At 34.8% G+C, this 19,686-nt stretch overlaps 1 protein-coding gene, 1 long non-coding RNA gene and 1 pseudogene across 2 annotated transcripts; 2 read left to right on the top strand and 1 right to left on the bottom strand.

Moving 5' to 3' along the window:
• The first annotated feature begins 2,609 nt into the window (after positions 1–2,609).
• Positions 2,610–7,633, top strand: LOC121793699 (histone-lysine N-methyltransferase ASHR3-like). Its single transcript, XM_042191742.1, has 11 exons — positions 2,610–2,970; positions 3,606–3,758; positions 4,089–4,253; positions 4,431–4,457; positions 4,651–4,768; positions 4,982–5,072; positions 5,143–5,236; positions 5,306–5,384; positions 5,930–6,101; positions 6,487–6,567; positions 7,193–7,633. Exons 1-11 carry the CDS (start codon positions 2,704–2,706, stop codon positions 7,371–7,373), a joined length of 1,428 nt encoding a protein of 475 aa, XP_042047676.1. The 5' UTR covers positions 2,610–2,703; the 3' UTR covers positions 7,374–7,633.
• A 222-nt stretch (positions 7,634–7,855) lies between these two features.
• LOC121795733 lies at positions 7,856–17,808 on the bottom strand (annotated as a pseudogene).
• LOC121795735 lies at positions 9,871–11,576 on the top strand. The gene is made up of 2 exons (XR_006049623.1): positions 9,871–10,058; positions 10,892–11,576. It is a non-coding gene; the product is annotated as an uncharacterized LOC121795735 (long non-coding RNA).
• Positions 17,809–19,686: the final 1,878 nt, after the last annotated feature.

The following is a 19,686-nucleotide window of genomic DNA, read 5'->3' as shown; positions in this document are numbered from 1 at the left end:
CTATTTTGTGCAATTAAGTTGGGCCATTAGTGGGCAACTAATTAAATAGGTTGGCTCATTGTGGATTTATTAAGCATAACTATTTTTTGTATTTTTCGTTTCAAGTTTCATTATATTTATATTTTATTTATTATTCCCTAGGTTCCCAAAGAATATAATTTTGAGTTCACTACAGGTTTTAATATAAAGTTGGTAAAGTAAGAGAGATGTGGAAAAAAAAAGTAATTAAATGATTGTTAGTAGAGAATGAATCTCACCTCATTAAAGAAAAATGACTTATCAAAATTAGAAAGTGCATATTCATATGGGACGGACTAAAAAAGAAAGAGTGCATATTCTTGTGGGACGGGGGAGTAATATTTTAAAACTATTACTATTAAAATGTTTGGTTCTAAGAATTTTAAAATTGTTGTTTTACACTTTCACATACGGATATTCTGAAAATTAACTATCCCTCACAGAATATGACTATTAAAATATAATAATTTTAAATAATTATTTAAATATTATATTTATTATTAAATTTTTAACTATATCCGACCCCACTTGCTTCATTTTCTGGATCCGCCATAGGGCATAAATGAAACAATAACGTAGAACGCCAACTCTCTAAGTCACAGTTTTACTATTAAAACAATTTATTTTGTTCACCACGTGAAACTTATCTATTTGAATTAATCATAAAGTTAGATGCTCGAATGCAACAAAGCTCCCATAACATAAAACAAAATTTTATCCACTAAAGAATTTACCAACTGAAAATTTGAATTTATGTTTATTACAAAATTATACTCCCTCATCCACTACCAGTAATCATGGTATTGGTCTACAACTCTACATAGTAAAATTTGTAAAGTAGAATGAGTGGAAAATAGGAAAATTAACTGAAACATTATTAATTGAAGTTAAATACTCCTACATAGAGATAGAGTAAACAATAAAACGTCAGACAGAAAAAGAATACAGTACTAGTAGTACTCCACTATATTGCAAAAAATAAATAGAATACTATTAGAAAATAGATTTAGGGTGTGTTTGGGAATATGGAATTAGAGCTATGAAATTGGAATTGGAGGCTACAATTCCAATTCCAATTTCATTGTTTGGTATCACAAAAATGTATAAAATTATAATTGAATTATAGTTCCAAAATTTTCAATTCCACGATTTGAATTCCATATCAAAAGTAGAAAATTGGAATTCCAAATAGTCATAAAATTAGATAGTTTCACTACCAACTACGCACATTTCACATACACTACACACATTTCACACACTTCACACATTACACACATTTCACACACTTCACACATTACACACATTTCACACACACTACACACTACACATTCACACATTACACAAATTTAACACAATACACACATTTCACACCCTGCACACACTACACATATTTCACACACTACACAAATTTCACCCATTTCACACACTACAAACATTTCAAACACTACACACACTACACACATTTCACACACTACACAAATTTCACACATTTCTCACACTACACACATTTCAAACACTACATACACTAAACAAATTTCACACACTACACATACTACACACACTACTCCACTACTCACACTACACAAATTTCACACACCACACACATTTCAAACACTACACACACTACACATATATCACACAATTCACACACTACACAAATTTCACACATTTTACACTATACACACACTACACACATTTCCTGCACTACACACATTTCACACACTACACACTACACACACTACACAAATTTCACACATTTCTCGCACTACACACAATTTACACACTACACAAATTTCACACTATACACACACTACACACATTTCACACACTGCACAAATTTCACACACTACACACATTTCAAACACTACACACATATCACATAATTCACACACTACACAAATTTCACACTATACACACACTACACGAAATACACACGCTACATACACTATACACATACTACACAGATTACACACAAAATACACAAACGACACAAATTTTACACAAAATATACACTATACCCAAAATACACACACTATTCACAAACTAAAATTTCAAATTTGGTTCAGTTTAAACTTTTGGAAAATTTCAGTTTTTTTATTCAGATCGAAAAAATAATCTAAAATTGAAAAAAATTCCAAAAATCTGATGCTTGAAATGTGTAAAATGTGTATAAAGTGTGAAGTCTGTGAAATTTGTGTAGTGTGTGAAACGTGCGTAGTGCAGGAAATGTGTGAAATTTGTGTAGTGTGTGAAGTGTGTGAAATTTGTGTAGTGTGTGTAGTGTGTGCGGTGTGTGTGAAGTGTGTATATGTGTGTATAGAATGTGTATTTTGTGTGAAATGTGTGTGCGTATTTTGTGTATAGTGTGTACACAAATTATTCAAATTCAATTTCATATCAATTACTTCACTTTACCAAACATAAAATTTGGAATTGAATTATAATTCCTTCCAATTCAATTCCATAGAATTTCAATTCCAATTTCAATTCCGTGTACCAAACGGAGCGTTAGTAGTAGTAGTACTGTTTTTTGTGTTGTAAATTTTGATTTGTTGTGAATCCGAAAATGTTTCCCGCCAAAGAGAAGCATCACCCGCCTTCTCTCTCAAATGAATCTTCATCTTCCCCCAAATTCACAAATACGATTCCAACGCTGTATACTCTCATCTTCCACCACCAGCTAAAATGCCATGTCTCAGCAATCTCATCAATTCACCGCCTTCAGCTTTACCAGACCTCAAGCCCATTCTCTATGACTACCACACCAGCTTCCAAGACCCAGCTCTCGCTCGGGAGCCCCAATCCGAGCAGTCCAACGATAAAGGAGAATTGAAACAAGGAGCAATTTCGAAGGGGCTCAATCTCGCTTCCTTTGATGAAGATGGAGGAGGGGACATCCACACCAAAATTCCCAACTTCCAGTGGCTCTTCCTCCTTGGTGCTCCCAAATTGGTAAATATCATTGCTATTGTTTCCTTGTTTATTCAGTCCTGATGGAATCGAATTCATTTCTTTATTTAAACATCCCGTGTTGTAGTAGTAACATTAGTTATTCAGTGGATTGTTGGTGTAGCATCATTAGTTCTTAGGGTTCGCTTGTTTGATGCTTTGTAAATTACTACTAATACTGCTTCAACTTCTTCCAAGCTGTATTTTGTTAGGTTATATTTTAAAAATTATAGGATTAGTTCCAAGATCTTTTATTGTGTTACGATGGTTACAACAATTATAGTAGTATTTTAATTTGAATTTTTGTTTGCAGCTGTGTTTCTTAATGACTTGTTTTGGTTCCATAGAGCTAATATGGTTAGAAATCTTGGTAGCATTAATGATTAGTTCATTACAAGACAACCTTCCAGGTGAATCTTTTGTTATCATATGATAGATAATAAGAAATTCTTCGAATTTTGTAATAACGTACTGTACATCTCTAGTGTTTGTGTGTTCATCTCACTACAGCTGGAAATCCAGTACAACTTCACAAATCTGAATAGCAAGTACTTAGAAATACTCTCACTAACATATCTAGAAAAAGAAGAAAAAAGAATAAAGCTCTCTGTAATGTAAAATGCCTATCATGGTTTCAGATTCAGTGTGGTGTTTGCCGAAGTGGAGTCTACCCTGAGGAGAAGATATTGTGCACTGTTCGTGGTTGCAAGGGTGTTTTTCACCTAATATGTGCTAAAGAGAGTCTGGGTTTTTCATCCTCAAAGCAAAATCAGTTTAAGTGCCCTCAACATGTAAGTTCCATTGCCATCACTACTTAGACTTTGTGCTTTCAATGATAGAAAATCTTCATAATTTTTATGTTGGTAGCATTCTCATCATCATTTCACACCATGACTGCGAGAAAAGAAATCAACTGTATGAGTAGAAAATTGATTTTGTGTGTGGATTTATTTTGTGTTCTTTTTTTAGGAACTGGTGAGTATCAAATGGACCTATTACATGTATTCCCATTAAGACAAATTTCTAAATTCTACTAGTTGCGGATTCATTCTTTTGAGTAGGTGTTTGCTGAGCAGTCTGTTAATGAGGACTTACATTTCTTCCATCTCGTATATGATCAGGCTTGTTTTCTTTGTAAGCAAAAAAATCATTTGTGGCGTTGCATAAGATGCCCGATAGCATGTCATGATAAATGTGCTGCGTTTCCAGAGCATGTGGTCCGCATTCCTAACCAGCCAGGAGAAGTTATATGTTGGAAGCATCCTAATGATTGGCGTCTAGAGAAGGTCCATCTCTTCCTTTGCTCTCCAACATTTTCCCTAATTTGTTGTTCTGTATAGGTATAGGATTTTCATTGGTTATACCAACATATTTGAGTAATTCCCATTATTCTCGATATCTAGTATGTAAGTTTTTATGTCATACTCATACTTCAGTTTATTGACATCTTTTTTCGTATGCAGCATGAGGTTCCTGCAAATATCACGAAGGTCAGATTTTTATTATTTATGCATTTTCCTAGTAGATCTACATAAAAAAGGTCTTCTGAGTGACATGTTTTAAGAAATCTTTGTAATGAATGTACTGGATCACATAAGGATTTAGCTTGGAATAATTGAATGACTTTTACCCTCCTTGATTATAGTACCTATAGTAAGTACTATTTCTTTTGTTACTTTTCAGGATATATTTTCTCTATTGCCTCTTCCATATACTGAGCAGGAGTTCAAAATTGACATAAATTGGAAACATCAGGCGGAAACTAAGTTGGAGCCACGTTCATATGTTCACATCAAACGAAGTATCCTTTGCACATGGTGTCTTTTAGGCATCAATGGGAATACTTTCAACTCTCATTTAATGTGTTGATTTTCGGAAGCTTCTGTCTTCAATTATATATTGCTACTCCATTTATAACTCTGGATGAAAACTACCTACTAACAGTTTGGCTGATTCAGTATATTTCAGTTATGTTTGTGGACAAATTAGTTTTGGTGTCTTTAACTATGTTTAGATGTATACCTTGTAAAGAGAAAACGCAATAGTATTGATACTGATATTGGATGCACAAACTGCAACCAATGCTCTGATGGTTGTGTATGCAGGTACTAGTTCTGCATTAAAGCTATATTGTTATTATTCAGCTAAGATTATTTTATAAAAATTGTGGAACAGGGTTCAGTGCATCAGCTGCTCAAAAGCTTGTCGTTGCCCCAGAAACTGTACAAACCGGCCATTTCAGAAAGGAAAGAAAATCCAGATTGTGAAGGTAACTTTTGGATTTTATTTTAGACTTGTAATTTATTTATCCTCAAGAATTACTTATGGTGCCTATCAGACGGAGCTCTGTGGTTGGGGTGTAGTGGCTGCTGAATCAATCAGTAAAGGAGATTTCATAGTAGAATATGTTGGAGAAGGTAAATTCATGGACAGCCGAAATATTAACGCTCCAAATGCTCTTTTTCTTGTCTAATCATCTACTTACATAATACATATTGATCTTCATGCCTATTCCATCCATCTGCATAAAAAGTTCATACATTTGTGTCGAACTGGAGTTCTGCATTCTTGCCTAGATGCATTAATTATACTGTCAATACAAAAAATATTCTAGACAGCAGCTGGCATATAGTACTAGCATTTTTCCTGGGAAGGGCAAAATATCTACTAATAAATAAGTTATTCCTGATCTTCAGCCTCACAATGCGGGATTGTTTCAGTATTGTTTTCCCTAGTAAATGCCTAAATGGAACAAAGGTAGCAGTCCCATTATGGTATTTGGCGGAGTGTGTTTTATATGTACCATGTGCTTATTGTCATCCAACCTAAATAATAAGATATCCTACAGCTAATCTGCAGAGATGATCCGTATCAAACTCAGTACTCTTAGCTTCGATATATGTATAAAGGTTTTATTAGTTACTGATATGGGACTTTACTCATGATATGTTTTCATTTGCAGTAATTAATGATGCCTCGTGTGAAAAAAGGCTGTGGGACATGAAAGACCAGGATGCTAAGAACTTCTATATGTGTGAAATCAATAAGGACTTTGTGATTGATGCGACATTCAAGGGGAATGAATCTCGGTTTCTAAATCACAGTTGTGCCCCTAACTGTAAACTGGAGAAATGGTGAGTATATTTTATGATTTCTCATCATAGTTATTCATGCCTTGTCAAATTGTTTTTAGGCAAAGCTAAACGGATTTTCCTAAACAAATCAATTCTGATAGTCTAGGAATAACCTGAGACCAATATAAGTCTTTTAGCATTTGGATAGTAGTACTACCTACTTGCAGCAGTCAGGCAGCAGCAATTTTCTTTTCATATATTACAAATTCTTACTCTGGTGACATATTCTGGATATCACATTTCACACTTTGCGAACTTACAGCGATGCTGGACAAATTCATTTATCTTTTTCCCTAGTATGACCTTTATAGACTGCTGACTGTTTTAGTAAAAACGCTCTCTGATTAAATCATTTATAGACTGCTCTGTTATTCCTAATAAATAGGCAGGTTGAAGGGGAGACACGCGTTGGTATTTTTGCTTCCAGATTAATTGAAGTTGGAGAACCACTGACCTACGACTACCGGTATTTAGCATCACCCTTCCCTTTTATCTTCTTAATTAAATACATAAATACCGAATTAGGAGTTTCAGTATTATTGGGAGAAGCTTTCAGAGTCATGACTCATAACTATCTGGACTTCATGCCTCTATTTTCTTCATTTCAAACATAAACAGTAAGAAGCTTTGCTTGATCACTCAGTAATGGCAAGGCTGGAGTTTGTCACTCCATGTCCACCACTGGTATCTGTGCAACGGCTGCTTACATTAATGGTTATCACACTATCCTGGTTTGACTGCTAACCCACGTAGTAGACGGCTTTGGTATGACTACATGGTGATGAGTTAGCTAAAAAGCACAATGTGTGAGCAGAAAGGACCCCAAATGAACTAAAGAAGATAACAGGGATAAACATTCAATGTCACTAATTCAGTTTCTTAGTCAAGTATTCAAGATTTTGTGAATAGAAGCAATTATATTGAAACTCCCTGAAATTGGTAATTAGATATCACTTTTTCCCATGAACTTGATTTGATTTGGTGTCAACTTTTGCCATCTTGCTCATCTAACAACTATTGCTTCCAAAAGAAATTATGCATTGATAAACAATAGCTAAAGAGGCTAAGAACTATTTCTTCTACTTGTGCAGATTTGTACAATTTGGGCCGGAGGTTGAGTGTCATTGCAGAGCTCCAAACTGCGGTGGCTACCTCGGAACCAAAAGGAAGATCGTGTTTTCCCAAGCTACAAAAACCAAGCTGGAATTGCACGTATCGTGGGGTCCTAAAAGACAAAGGTCATCCAAGAAGATAGTGGTAGTTACAAATTGAGTTCATACCAGTTTTTGGTGGCGCATATATGCTATGGTGTGTGTATATTGCTTTGATTGAGCACATCAGCTCCATTTTTACGACTAGTTAGATCATTTCCGGGCAAATTGTTAAGGTATCCTCATTTTTCTCTAGCAACCAAAGAACTGCAAATTCTGTTGGGGTTGACGTTGACAGAATTGTGTTTCTAGATTCACGTGTACATTTTTACCGAACAATACTAAGGAAATTTAAGATAGCTCAAGATATAGAGTATAAAACGAAATGCGTTAGTAATTAAATAGTTAAAATTTAGTTTAAAATTACAAAAAATTACTTGTCCTTGCGTAGCCAATTTCTCAGATTTATTACATTAGTATGTACAAAAAAAATGATGATTCAAAGAATTAAATAGTATTAGCTTTGAGCATATCTATTAGAATCTGTCACTCTTGACTCTGAGAAACCTGCGACTATTTGAAATGAAATGAAAAGAATATGAATTATAAAACCAAATCTTCAGCATTAAGCATTGAATCAAACTGCACCATAGGCTGCATGAAGAGCTCCCCGAATATATCATCTCCTTGCTCGTTATAGTTGCTAAATTCGTTCGATTCAAAATACGTTTTTATGTCGTCAGGAATGCTGCATTGTGGCGGATCAGGACCACTGTGTGTAGGAGTGGAAGGGTACTCTGCAGCCAGTGTCATTTCCATCATCTCCTTGAATTTGGAAGACTGAAGCAGGAGACCGAGGGCTGAGGTGGCGGTGGTGGGAGGATGTGGCTGGGATGAGGTGGCGTCTGAGGCCGGATGGAGGAGGTGTGGGGAGGTTAGGGCTCCTCCTGAGTACTCAAGGTTTAAGCTTTGGTCTGAGCTTGTGTTGTTGTTATTGTTGTTAGGCCTTAGCCATTTTATGTAACGGCTAAGATCAAAATTTGTGACAGCGTTGAGGCCGCAGTACTCGATGGCTGCCATGTCGTATGCGATGGCAGCCTCTTCTTGTGTAGCTAGCTGCATCATTTGATTTGATTTGGTTAGAATGATCAAAGATTGGAAAAAATGGGGTGATGCAATTTTTGGTGTGGGAAGGTTAAGGTTGGTGAGCTTCACCAACTAATTTGAGTGTAATGTCAAATAGTGTTTGGGGGGTAAGTTTACCAAATTAAATGAAGGTTGTGAATGTACAATATTGAAATTTGTATATGTGACGTGCATTGTAAAGTGTAAACTATATTGAAATTGTCTCACTTAAAATGATATTAGGATTTGAATGTTTACCGTAAGTTCCAAGATAAAGGTATTTGTTCCCAAAAACCATCCCAATTCGAACTTCCCATCTTCCGTTGTGATGATGTCTACAACAAATTGAGATATATAGAATCAAAATCCAAATATATATTATGCTTTAGAGGGCCGTAAACAAATGATAACTAGCTTAATTTGATAACTAATTAATTTGATATATTAAAAATATTAACATAATGGAGTATATCAACACAATTTGAATTGGCATCGTAAATATATATCAGATTCAAATTTATTTAAATGTCAACACAAAAACGTATGTCAATCTAAATTGTGTTGACCTACTAATGTTATATTGTGTTGACATTTTTAATATACCGAGTTGAATAAGTTATCAAAGTTATTAATTAAATTAGTTTGCATATCAAAACATATCACTTCTCTTTAACAACAATTTTATTGTATATTTACACTAACAAAAACATATAGTTTACAATACAAATCCTATAAATTTGCATCTCAAAACATGTCAGTTCTCTTTAATATTAATATCGGATTTATATATTTCAAATTATATTTTTGCCACAACTGATATTCATAAATCAACGAACTGATATTAAAATGAGACCATCCATTTTATGATCTAATGAACCAGAATGGTTATTAATTCTCATATAGATGGTGGGTTAAAAGGATTAGGAATATATATATATATATAGTTTTGATCTATGCAAACCTAGATTTAAATACAGAAACGGAGAACAATATCATACGTAGGGCACTTTTAGGTCATAGTAAGTTAATTTTTAGGTCATGCTAACAAAGCATGACCTAAAATGATCTTAGCATGACATTAAACCCAAATATTATAATATGACCTAAAATTGCTTAATTATGACCTTCCGTGTTTTTGATTTATTGACCATTAGATCATCTAATCTTAGGGCCAAGATTTGAGCTGCATTTCTGGATTTAAATGCATTTTTATTTTGATCATTTCCCTATATATATATATATATATATATATATATATATATATATATATATATAGGGTCATGATAATCTACAAACCCTCTATAATACAAACTATACAATCTTTAATCCTACCAACTAATTGTAATTAATCACCGGTTAATATATGTTAGATTTGAGATGTCAATATTTCCTATGAATCTGTCAACAAAGGGTATTTTTGAGACAAAATTAATCAATTGAAACTATTAATTATGATGAGAGATTATGTAATCCCGATAACTGCGTCTCCCCACTATTCACGTTTCATATCCCCTCGTTTCATCTCTCTTCTTCCCCCCTCATTCCACGTTTTCGTCTTTAGCAATTTCTCCATAGTTAATCGACGGTGATCCTCTGCGGCGACGGCGTCAGCGAATCCTCGTCGGCGGCTTCATGAGTTCTGTGCGACAAAGGGGGAAAACTTCGGCGCAGTCATCTGAAGGTTAGATTTCCGGCGAAAAACCCTATTTGTTGAGATTTCCATTGTTGTTGGGTTTTTTTGGTGAGCTTTCGAGCAACAAAACCCTAGTTGTTGAAATTTTGGTGAAATTTCTGGCTATTTCTTTGGTGTCGCCGAGTTGGTGATTTTTGGGTGTTTCTTTATGCTACTTAAAGTGTACTAATTTAGCTGTTGACATTGTACAAACTAAAATAGTGGAGTAGTATGGTGAAATTTTGTTGATGTTGGTTTGTTGAAATTTTCGGCCATCATCATTGTTGACACTGTGCATTTCATTTGGGAAATTTGGGTGCTGACATTCTGGAATGTATCTGATGTTAATGTTGTGTGTTTCTGACATTCTGAAATGTATATGAGAATTAAAGTGACATCTTGGCTGTGACTTTGATGATGGGTGTAGAAATTTGCTGTTGGCATTGTTCTAAGCCTTTGATCGGTTGCAATTTGCATGCTGATAATTTATCTGGGAAGTGCTAATAACATGTCAGTGAGTTGTTTTATTTTGCGTTTGTTATTGCTCGTACTGACATTGCTTGGTTTGGTGTGTATATGACGTGGGAGGCCAACATTTAGCCGGTGGGTGATGAAATTTGCTTAGTAACTAAAATGGAATACTGGCGCTTTTGAAAAAGGGTGTTGAAATTTGCGTAGAACAATTCCGTGGTGATAATTTATCTGGGAAGTGGAAACAACATGTTAGTGTGTTGTACAATTTTGCTTTTGTAATTGCTCGTATCGACGTTGCTCGGTTTGCTGTGTATAGTGACTGACATTTCTCATTGACATTATTTATTGATGTTTTGGTATTTGATCAGGAAAACGTCAAACAAAGGGTAAAGCTGTAGATGAGGGTGAGGGGAGTGGGAAGCGGACTAGAACAACTGGAAAACAGTCAAAATCTGTGCAGTCCATGCCTATAAAAGCCAACATAACACAGCTAAGGATCAAGAGAACAATGCGTTTTTTTCTTGCGGATCCTGAAGTCTCTCAATGAAAAGCAGAAAACTGCAGTCAGGCAGCTCGGCTTTGGTGGTCTTCTCGAGTACGATATGGCGTATATTCCAACAACGTTAGCCTATTGGCTACTGGAGCATTTTGACCACCTACGGTGCAGTCTCAAGCTGCCTAATGGTGATGAGGTAGGGATTGGCGCGAAAGATGTTGAGCTTATTTTTGATTTCCCAAATGGAGGATTACATTTCATCGAAGTGACCGAATGACTGGCATCAAATACCTAGAAACCATACCACTTGAGGAGGATGTTGATATACATTCTATGCAGACGAAGGTCCTGGATGTTGATATATATTCTATGCAGACGAAGGTCCTGGATGTTGATATACCTAGAAACCATACCACTTGTTGACATTCGTTTCAGAAAAAAATTGAAACAACATCATTTTGTTGACATTTGTTGTAGGCGTGTTGACATTTGTAGCTTAAAAAACTTGAAACAAGATTGAAATTGCATCGATTTGTATTCAGAAAAAAATTTGAATATTCGTTTCAAAATTGAGCAAAATGTGGATATTCACCAAATTGAAACTGCATCAATGACTTGAGCATCAAAAAATTTTTGACCAAAAAATCGTCACCAAATTCATCACAGGGACATCACCAAATTCGAAAGGTAAACTACTACTCAACCTTATTCATCAACGAACGTAAAAAAATCCAACATAATCGTCATTGGTTTCATCATTATGATACCCATATTTTTGCATATTAGCATGAAAAATACCTTGAGTTTCGTCAGACATCTCCATTCAACACAAACGTGGCCGTTGAGCTTACGTCGAATAAAAATTCCACCGGAGAAGAACGCCAGAGAAGACCACTGGAGATCAATTTCGTATGACGGAAATAGTATTATTCCAAGGAGAATATGTTGAATATTTGATATCGAAATTTAGAGAATTATTGAAGAACTATGTCAGAGAAGAAGTTTGATATTTAATGGCTGAATGGTTAATACAATTTTTTGGCTAAATGTAATCTCTTTCCAAAAATGATAATAATAGTAGTTTGGGAGATTGGAGATAGATTAGGGACGCATAATTGACTTTTGCATAAACTGTTACATAATAATCTTGTTAGTAGTATGGCGTGAAATTAGGGAGTGTTGTAACTAATGAAAAAATCAAATTCCATATACACCCTTGTTGACAGAATTAGTATTATCTGTTGACATCGAAAATCAGCCCCTATATTAACCGTTGATTAATTAAAATTAATGGGTAGGATTAAAGTTTGTATAGTTTGTATTATAGAGGGTTTATATTTGATCATACTCATATATATATATATATATATATATAGAGTAGTGATCTAGAGCAAATGCCCCTTAACCAAATAACTAGAGAACAAATCATAGCCACAAGATCAAAAAAATCAAGGGCTAGTATTAATACATGTCATTTTTTAATTTAAGGAGAAATTAGTTCCCTCAATCACAAATTTACTCCACAATAACAAGGCGGGGATATAATGGTCATTGCACATCCAAAATTAGGCTACGTCATTGGCATTTGAAAAAGAAACTGCATTCTTCTCATCTTCTCCTCTTCCTTCTTTTGCAAAATTAGGCGGGGAGAGGACTACGAGGAGGAGATCTTCGATGTCGTAGGCGACTTTTCTGGTCTCGGCGATCCAGTTGTGGATTCCTTTGTCGATTTCATGCCTGGCATCGGCGATCTTGAGGATGGATTGCAGCTGTCGGAGCTTCATTTGGATCACCTCGATTCGGCCGCCGAGCTCGGGGATGTGGCTTGCTTCGTATATTAGGAACTCGCTGAGGCTGCGTATTACACAGAATACGACGTATTCCGCTATTGTTGGTTGGGGATTGATACAATTCAACTGCCGATTTGATTTTAGAGAAAATGGTTGTGTACTGCAAGTTGACTTTGAGTTGATGCCCAACCGTGTTGAATTTTGGACTATATTATTATACTATTGCAAGTTCATATATTCAAGTTTCAGGAATTTGGAATGGTGATTACTAGTTGAGATTGCATTACATGGCAGAATGTTAATTGAATTTTTCAAAACTTTTATACTCTCAGATACCATGCTGATAGTGATATGTTTTGTAAATAAGAGTGGAGTAAAATCATGCTAAGAGTGATGTGTTTTGTAAACAAGAGTGAAATAAAATCACAATAAGAGTGATGTGTTTTGTAAACAAGAATGAAGTAAAATCACAATAAGAGTGATGTGTTTTGTAAACAAGAGTGAAGTAAAATCAGAATAAGAGTGATGTGTTTTGTTAACAAAAGTGAAGTAAAATCAGAATAAGAGTGATGTGTTTTGTTAACAAGAGTGGAGTAAAATCATGCTAAGAGTGATGTGTTTTGTAAACAAGAGTGAAGTAAAATCATGCTAAGAGTGATGTGTTTTGTAAACAAGAGTAAAGTAAAATCAGAATAAGAGTGATGTGTTTTGTTAACAAGAGTGAAGTAAAATGAGAATAAGAGTGATGTGTTTTGTAAACAAGAGTGAAGTAAAATCACAATAAGAGTAATGTGTTTTGTTAACAAGAGTGAAGTAAAATCAGAATAAGAGTGATGTGTTTTGTTAACAAGAGTGAAGTAAAATGAGAATAAGAGTGATGTGTTTTGTAAACAAGAGTGAAGTAAAATCAGAATAAGAGTGATGTGTTTTGTTAACAAGAGTGAAGTAAAATGAGAATAAGAGTGATGTGTTTTGTAAACAAGAGTGAAGTAAAATCACAATATGAGTAATGTGTTTTGTTAACAAGAGTGAAGTAAAATCAGAATAAGAGTGATGTGTTTTGTTAACAAGAGTGAAATAAAATCACAATAAGAGTGATGCGTTTTGTAAACAAGAATGAAGTAAAATCACAATAAGAGTGATGTGTTTTGTTAACAAGAGTGAAGTAAAATCACAATAAGAGTGATGTGTTTTGTTAATAAGAGTGAAGTAAAATCACAATAAGAGTGATGTGTTTTGTTAACAAGAGTGAAGTAAAATCACAATAAGAGTGAAGTAAAATCAGTAATAATTTGCACAAAGAGTGAGGTAATATTGTTAACAAAACTAGTACTTCAAAATTGGTTAAGTGGCGGATTTTAATTTGAAAATATTGGATTTGGAATTAAATGAATAGAAGTAATAAGTGAGTTTGATTGGGCACGTCAAGGCGTCGATCCAATTCTGAACCTAGCAATGTTTCCAATTTAACTATGGTCCATGCATAGCATAATACCCATCTTTCACAAAAGCATCTACAAGTACTACATATTCAGTCGATAATTAATTATGAATCTAAATTAATTAACTCCCTAAATAGCGCAATGTATGATTTATGATGCAAACATTAGCATATACAGTAAAACCCAACTGTAATACATCCCTCATTTACTCGATCGTGTTATGAAAATTTATTAATTATCAAGGATCATTACAATATATTTCCTGTATTTAAGTTCCCCACCTCAGATACAAATATAAACTGCAAGGGGACTTGCTCCACAGTCAAACCCAAATTTTACAGAAAAAATTGAAGAATAAAGAGTACAGGAATTGCCAAACATTCAACTATTAAATTCACCCTATCCTCTGCAACCAAACACACCTAATTTCATCACAGATCATGGAATTGCGATTTGGATGAAGTGATCAGATTTGGAAGGAAATTTGGAAGGAAATTTGGAAGGAGATTTGATCGCAGATTTGGAATGAGAAAGAAGAAAACTGCGTAATTGATCGCAGGTTTAAATCTCAACTGTAATTTCTAAAAATACCCTTCTCCTATTTTATATTATTAAACTAAATAATATTTGTTCCATTAAGATGTGTGGCTGAGATTTGTTCTCTAGTTATACACTTAAAATTAATTATATCTTGATCACTAACATATATATATATATATATATATATATATATAGAGGTGTGATCAAATACAAACTCTCTAAAATACAAACTATACAAATTCTGTCAACGGAGTGTACAAATTCTGTCACCGGAGTGTGCAAATTATGTCAACGGACTGTACAAATTATGTCACCGGGGGTCAATGTCAACGGAATGTACAAATTATGTCACCGGGGGATGTACGGAGTGTACAAATTCTGTCGACGGGGGTGTCCAAATTTTGATTTTTCGATGTCAAAATTTTCACATTAGAAAAATCTCTTATATTAACCGTTGATTAATTGTATTAAGTGAGTATGATTAAAGTTTGTATAGTTTGTATTTTAGAGAGTTTGTTTTTTATCACACCCCTATATATATATCATCTATCTAACCTTGCCACGCCTCTATATTTGGATACTCCCCTCGAAAATCCACGGCTTTTTCTGCAACCACCAATAAGAATAGTATAGTGTTAAGCACTGAAGAAAACACAGCAATTACACTAAAACATCACTTAAACCCCAATTTACTTACCTTCTCAATGATCCAATATATTCTTCTCTAGACTGCCCATCCATGCCCAAAATCTCTTTCTGATAAGTAGACAACTATATATTTGTATAGTGAAACAAAAATCAGCATCTCATTTCTGCAAACACCATCCAAAAAACGACGTCGTTTTACTTACTGGAAAATTGAGGATAGTGTCTTGACCCCAATACTTGAGAGCAGCCAAGTCATAGGCATGTGCAGCTGCTTCTTCATCATCATAAGCACCTAAACATCACAAAATCTTGATCATGGATTATAAATTCCTACATAATTTTTTTATTAACAACAATATTACTACTATTACTTACTTGCCCAGCTACACTGCATTTCCCATCAAGAATTCATCATCCCACCAATAAAAGTCGAAAATAATTAAAATGACAAGTAAAATAGCAAAATATATATATAGGTCCATGATCAATTGAGATTTTTTAGGTTAATTGAGAAATGAGATGTAATCTCAGCCACTCATTTCTATTAAATGAGTGGTCCAGATTTTACCGCACAAAAAATATTTTTAGATTAATTAATTATAAAAGGGCATAGTGGTAATTTTATATTCTAATTATGATTTCACAAGGGATCTTCCAATTTGCTGTGAACGCTAAATCCACCGCCCTTCACCACCTCTCCGCCGTCTTCTCCGCCGCGGCCTCGCCATCTCCTCCTCCGCGGCCTCGCCGTCTCCTCCACCGCCCTCCGCCACGATACCACCGTCTGGACCCCCACTCCGCTCGTCAAAGTCTCCCCCGTCGCCGAATCGGTTTCGGCAAAAAAAGATTTCAAATTACAGATTTCAAACAACCTAATCAATTAGATCATGGACCTATATCCCAAATCACATAGTCATCCACTTTCTCTTCCGCATCCCCCACCACCACCACTCTATCTCCCGCCGCCTCCGTCCATCCGCCGCCTTTCTCCACCATGCAGCCCTCGTAGGAGGACTCTTCCCATGGATCTTCCACGCATCCGCCTTCGTCCGAAACGATCGATCTCACGGCTGAGGCTGCCTTCCAAAATGCCTCCCTGATGGAATCCGGCGGTAGGGAACAGTCCTCAAGGCCGACGTCTTCCAGCGGAATGATGCTATCGATTGCAATCGATTTAGTTTCTCCCACCGACTCCATTTCAGCAGGTGATTAGCTATCTTCAAGATAAAATGATTTAGATGAAATAGAGAAATTGGGATCCCAGATTTGTGCCAATCCCCTAATGTTTGTCGGTTCAAGTAAAATTCATTTATTACAAATTAACCGATAAATTAGTGCTTATTTGTCTTTTGCCCCTAATTTTACAGTTTTTATTAATGGTGTTTTTGAAGATTTGTTTTAGAAATTTATTAATTAATGTCTTATTGACATTTGATATACAAGTTGTTGACATTTTACTATAAGTTGTTGACATTTGATATATAAGCTGGTGACACTATGTCAACTATGGTGCATATCGTGTCAACGGCACATACATGTCATGTCAACTACGGTACATATCGTGTCAACTACACGTACAAGCCATGTCAACTGTGTTACAAGCCATGTCAACTACACGTACAACCATGTCAACTGCACATAGAAACCATGTCAACAACAATTATAAGTCATGTCAACTAGACATCCAAGTCATGTCAACAATCCGACACATTAAATCACGAAATAACACTTATACCCCCGTGTTGACATAATGTGATAGCTGTTGACATGTCGTTAATCTTGTGGATTAGTGGCTGAGATTGCATCTCATTTCTCAATTTAGCTAAATAATCTCAACCTAACAGCACCCTATATATATATATATATATATATATTGATGGATAAAATGGTAGCACTAGCTGGCTAACCTTGTCTGCCTTTCTTGTTCTGTGCTTCATTCCAGCAGTTCTTGTCCCACAAATGTGCTTCAAATCGACCACTCCATTGGTGCCTAAACCAATCACATAGTAATATATTTGGCCGTTTAGTATGGAAGACAGATAAGACAATTTAGAATATGAACAAACCTTGTAACGCCACGATAAACCGAGCTGCGCTTGGATGGGGAGTCTCGAGGGATGGCTTTCCTAGTGCGTTTTACCTAAGTCCCGGGATTGTTCACCGGAATTGAGGCGTTACCCGGTTTCTGCTGACCCAACTTCACCATGATATGATATGTACTAGTATTAACCAAGAAATGGCACTACCAAATCTTGGATTTAGACTAATACTGATCTAAGTAGTTATTTGAGGATAATTAAACATGACTAAGTCTACAAGCAAAGGTGCTTATAAATGAAATGGTGGGAGTGTGTTTGGCCGAATTAACCGGCTTTCCACAGTCTCTCTCTTGTCTCATCTTGGTTTTGTGTTATTCATTAACACTTTGTAGGTGAAAAATATTGACATTTTATTATTTTCTTGATTGATTAGTTTATCAACAACCAACCATATCTGCCCCAACTTCCTCAACTAATTTACTTCTTTTAATTATAAAACAGTACAATTCTTTTTTTTACTACATTAATGGTGGCATAGATACTATTTCAATGAATTCGGTAATGAGATATTGGAGATAGTTTTGAAGTCTTTACGTCAAGAACTAGAGGACAAATTAATTAGGGTGGTCGGGGGTGATCTAATGTATCCAAATGGTGTTGGGACGATCGACAAAATATTTGTAAATTGAAAATTAGACCAATACAAAATACTAGTACAGTATATTGCCTATTGTCTCATTTTATCATTTTGTTCTGTCAACCAAAATTAGCCCATATCTAAGCTTGGATATTTTTTTATAACACATTACCCTACTAATTATGTGAGTCCACAATCAATTAATACTATCTTTAACTAATTTGGCAGTATATTTCCCAAATATCTTAGGATACCAATATCTTAAAATAAATTAAATTGATATCGATATAGGTGATGAAAACAGTTTAATGTTGAGTGTCGTTGATTAGCCTGCAGAAAGTAGAGCACATTTTAGCATTGGTTTTTATTAGCTGCATTTTTTATTTATATCTCAATTATTTAGAAAATAATTTGAGACATGATAGTTCATGGAGACTTAGTACATGATACTATCATTAATCAAGATTACTTATACTGTCTATCCCATTGTTTAGCTTTTTAGAAAATAAAAATAAAACTATGCATAATCATCAAAATCATGCAGTGATTCTTCTTAGTACAGCACCAGAAACAGAGAGACATCATGATTTAAGACTAGAAAGTGTGTTTCACATCTTAGATGAAAACGGAAATTATAAAATACGAAAGATGAAATAAAGAAACATATTCTGAAATCCACACAGATAAAGTGGAGATTAATGAAGCATGTAATGAAATGGTGAGCATCACAGCATTCATATATATGTTTTAGCCTCAAATTGGTAGGTAGATCTGATAATTGATGCAAAAAAGCGACGAATATGTAACATTTGGGACAGTTGGAAAGAGGCAAAGTATTGTTAGATGGTGTAAGTTTGATGATACAAGGAGATAAGGAGGAATCATGAATGTCATGTGAACAAAGACACAGAATAGAACAAGCCTATAAATTTACAGTTAGGTAAAGGTAAAATAAGCCAGCAAATAATCCTATAGGAAATGAAGATAGACAAAGATAATAATGAGTTAATAATATGTTGTATAGAAACATATGACAAAGCTGGAATTGAAGCTCAACATCAGTGCACAGATGCCAACTAATACTAAGAAACAATGTTGCAACCAATAAGAATTAAGAAAAGACAAACATGAGGTGTCTGTATACTGCCAATTCACAACACAGCCAACACATTCTCCTCACTATAATCACTGCCATCAAACCCGACTGCTTCCACTTACCGAAATTAACTGCCTTTTTGCATAATCAACTAACTTCCGTACGTTTCATTCACAAGAATGGTCGTGAAGTACTCGTATCCATCATACTCTCAATGTTAAATGAAGGATTTTTAAACTAGCAAATTAAACCATAACTTTTGTACCTTTTCATGATTAAAATTTCGATAAAATTAATTTGAGATTGTTCTACATTATGATGCTCTATTTCCTAGATGATATTATGTGAATGATGAAAATATAATTACAAAGGTACATAAGTTATTACTCCCTCCGTCCCACAAGAATATGCACTCTTTTCTTTTTAGTCTTTCTAATGAACATTAGATGGGACGCATTCCCCACTAGCAATACCT

This window comes from Salvia splendens, chromosome 3 (genome assembly GCF_004379255.2).
Source record: "Salvia splendens isolate huo1 chromosome 3, SspV2, whole genome shotgun sequence".
In the NCBI taxonomy this organism is placed as follows: Eukaryota; Viridiplantae; Streptophyta; class Magnoliopsida; order Lamiales; family Lamiaceae; genus Salvia; species Salvia splendens.
This window is presented reverse-complemented; position numbering and strand designations above follow the sequence as displayed.